At 32.5% G+C, this 3,916-nt stretch overlaps 1 protein-coding gene across 2 annotated transcripts in view; it reads left to right on the top strand.

Annotated features, from left to right (window-relative positions):
• LOC106688351 (muskelin) overlaps positions 1 to 3,916 on the top strand; it is a gene marked incomplete at its 3' end in the record, with an annotated part of 60,893 nt that overhangs the window by 26,169 nt on the left and 30,808 nt on the right. For both annotated transcript variants that reach the window (XM_067048472.1, XM_067048471.1), the window contains 1 exon segment: positions 2,431 to 2,666. In XM_067048472.1, coding sequence (XP_066904573.1) covers positions 2,431 to 2,666 — 236 coding nt within the window.

Here is a 3,916-nt window from a genome sequence, read left to right as displayed (position 1 = left end):
TTATTGTTAGGTCTATAACATAAAGAGTATTCTTCCACATCATAATTTATAAATGATCTCTGAATATCTTCTGATAAACCTTTTATATAATTTAATCCATAATATTTCTTCAAAATTGCTTTATTATTTGTTATTTTATTTTTGCCAAATTTATATTTTTTAGGACAAATGAATAAATAAAGTGTTGAGACGGATTTGGATATAAAATTGATTTATTTAATAAATGTAAAATGTTCAAAATACCACTAATACAATTAAAGACCTTTATGGCTAGAGTCACTCTAATATCTGAATGGTCTGAACCTTCTATTGGGAGATATCTTCCATCTGAGGATGACCTGGCAGTTGTTGCCTCGATAGAAGTATTAGCTCCTAAATTAATTAATCCACTCTGGTGGACTGGACCACCATATCTAAAACAGGCTAGGCACACAAAAGCCTACTGTTTGGCAATAGTCATCACTCTGCATAAGTGTGGAAGGCATCCTCAACTCAAGGCCCCTCACTCCCATTTCAGATGATCCTAATAATTTTGAGCCTCTTACTCCAGCCCACTTTCTAGAGGCCTATCTTAATTTTAGACCCATCTCAAGAAGAGGTTTCTGATTCTTCACAGCTAAGGACAAAATATCAATGGGTTATAGCTCATACCCAACGATTTTGGCCACAATGGGTTTCGGATTACTTACTATCTCTGCATCCATGCTCAAAATGGACATCCACAACACCTAATTTACAGGTTGCTAATCCTATTGAGGACCTTAATCTTCTTCTGCTTTCTTGGCCTTTGGGCCACTTATCTAAGGTGTGTACCACTGCGGACGGGATTATACATCTAGCCTATGTGCATACTGCTCATGGTGAATTCCTGCATCCTTCAGTTAGGGTATTCCACTTCCCATAGTTTTAAGTTTAGTTATTAGTTTTCTTTCTTATATTTTTATTGTATTATGTATTTAACTAGTGTATGTTGCTATTGTCTCGCATTATATTATGTTTATTTGCTTTGTTCTTGTGTATCACCTTATTTTCTTTTGCATTGTCAAGTTTGGCAACCTAGTCATGTCATATGTTATCATAAGGCAACCTTTAATTGCATTCTTGCTCATATTTTTAAATTTTCATGTGTTATATTTTGAACAAGGTTCAAGACAGGCGGTTTTCTTTTCTCAGAAAGTTAATAAATTATAAAACATCAAAACCACAGCCCTCTATTTGTCTCCACTACTACTGGGACAATATGTACTTGCTGTCATTCTACCATGCCCTTCAAGTCAAGTTTACTCTTATAACACATGTTTATAACCTTGCCCTTCAATGGCTTATTTGCTTTTATGCTGATTCCCGGTACTAACTTGTACCGTTCAGTGTCACTCATTTCTTTTAATTTACTTCTGTATTCATCCATGAAGATTTACAGCCTTCAAGATTTCTAAATGAGTCTACATAGATTCAATTATTCTTTCTTTCCACCTACTTATCTAATACACCTCACCCCATTTTCCATCTTTCATAAGCACTGTAATGATCAACCCATAAGCTATTATCATTTATTCGATTTATGCTATTCTCTGTATTTATCTTATCTTTAATTATTTCTATGGCTTTTCCTTAATTCAACTGTTACAGCTAAAATCACCTCAAAAATAAAAAAAAATATTTGTTCTGGTCTTTCATGTTTAATTGAAAATTTTGACAATTACGCATGAATTTCCCTGAGGACATCGTGCCGCAGTATCAGTGACAAAGTATCTGACAATTCATAGTTCCTGTTCACAATAAATTCTTATTCAACATACACAGTTGTTTTATAAAATACTACTGCTTAATGTTAAAAGCTTAAGCTTAAGTCCTGAAATAAATTACAAGGCATCGATCAGTCCTAAGTAGGTTTTTAACTGCAGAAATGTTCTTAATCACTTTTATTGGGTTGGTGAACTAAATAAAGCCCTTTTTTAATTATTATTTTATCCTTGGGAAAATGTTTTATACTAGTGCAAACACTATGATCTGTGAGAAAGTTAATTCCCCAAAGATCTTCATAATTGTTACACAATTTTTCTCTAACTAATCTCTTCCCTCATAATTTATGAGTTGTCAAAATGACAAATGTTCTTGCTCTTTATTATCTCTTTAGTACGTAACTATACGTCGATAGCTCTGACACAATGACCTGTTTAGCCTACTCCTTCCTTGTTTAAATCCTTCTCCCTACTTATTATCTCTAGGATCGACAAATTTCTTTTATTTTAGCGAAAATTTGTGCAAAATGATTATTGAAGAAATGGTAAAGTTTTTGATTTAATATCCTATTTTTAATTAATATTATTTGAAAAATGATTATTGAAGAAATGGTAAAGTTTTTTATTTAATATGTTATTTTTAATTAAAATTATTTGAAATTTGTATTATTTATTATAATTGTTTCAGATGGTATGTTGAATAGTTACATATCAAAGCTTGATTATAAACCCTCTTGGAAAAGTATAAACACGGATAGACCTCGTCCTGGTATGCGTGGAGGTCATCAAATGTGTTTAGATTCTTACTCTGACACCATTTTCTTGCTAGGTGGATGGGATGGTCATCATGATTTAAGCGATTTTTGGTCTTATCATGTCTCCAGCAACACCTGGACTAATCTCTCAACAGATACTAAAGCTGATGTTAGTATGTAATTGGCATAGATTAACTTTGTATTTTGGATCGAAAGTGTGAGATAAATAATTTAGAAACTAAAAAATAACCAATATTTCCTACTTTTGGTCTGACCTTTAGTTTCTCTTGAATTTCTTTTTTCCAGTTACTGCTGGTCCCAAATACTAAAATTTCTCTTCCTATTTTCTGTCAAATCTATACCACCAAAATCTTTACCAGTTCTGCTACTAACCATATATTTTGTTTTTCCAGGCAATGAATATTTTTATCATTGGGAGTTCCATGACTGTTAATGGTATTTTATGAACTAAATATAAGTGAGTAGGATGTTCAAAGGTATATCATGTTTACCAGCAAGCCTGAGGAGCTGTTCTCATTGTTGGTCTGTGAGTTCTATGTTCTCACTGACCAGCAATGATAACAGACAGGGCTGGAAAGAACTTCCAAGAAATATCTACTGACCAACCCCTCCTCAACCACCTGTGGGATATACTTTCCTATATGATAATAAAATCTGGAAGAGAAGTGAGGGCATGTATGATGAAAAAAAAATTGATAAGTTGACATGATGTGTAATACCAAATATTATATCACCTTGATTATCAAATTAGGGATGTGTATATCATATGGAGGAAGTGGTTTAGCCTCCATAAATTGGATACCATTACTCTTCCATGGATTAGAGAATATGAGAGATTGAATTCAATAATGTGATTACTTCATTCAAAATATTCACATGACAAAGAGAAGTTGTTCTTGAATGTAGAATGAATTTAATGAACTATATAGTTAATTTCAAGTATAAATACCGGTGTTTAATAGAAACAAAGTAAAGTGAGGATATTGATACTTTCAAATGTATGATATTAAAAAAGAATGCATCCATTTCAATTTAAATGCAAAATGTGAAATTTTCTAATAAAAAAAAATATTTAAAAAAAGGGATAAAATTTATCAATGAATTTTAAATAGTAAATCTAGGAAGGGAGTGGGATAGGTATCTCAGTGAGTAAGGCACTATTTCTGGGGCCTAGGATTCAGTTTGGCTAAAGCAGATAGTTATTTATTCTATTAAATCAGATGTGAAGCAACCCTGGTATTGGAAAAATCTTCAAGTGCTCACTCAGCCTCTATAAAGTGGGACTACAAAAGTGAAGGGTAGTTGAGTTTGAGTCTGACCAAATCACATTAACAACCGTTCATCTTAACAAGTACTGAACCCAAGATCCTTCATGTGTTGTGGTATAGGTTAAATTTA

This window comes from Halyomorpha halys, unplaced genomic scaffold, assembly GCF_000696795.3.
Source record: "Halyomorpha halys isolate HHAL.00 unplaced genomic scaffold, Hhal_1.1 Scaffold1112.1, whole genome shotgun sequence".
NCBI lineage: Eukaryota > Metazoa > Arthropoda > Insecta > Hemiptera > Pentatomidae > Halyomorpha > Halyomorpha halys.
This window is presented reverse-complemented; position numbering and strand designations above follow the sequence as displayed.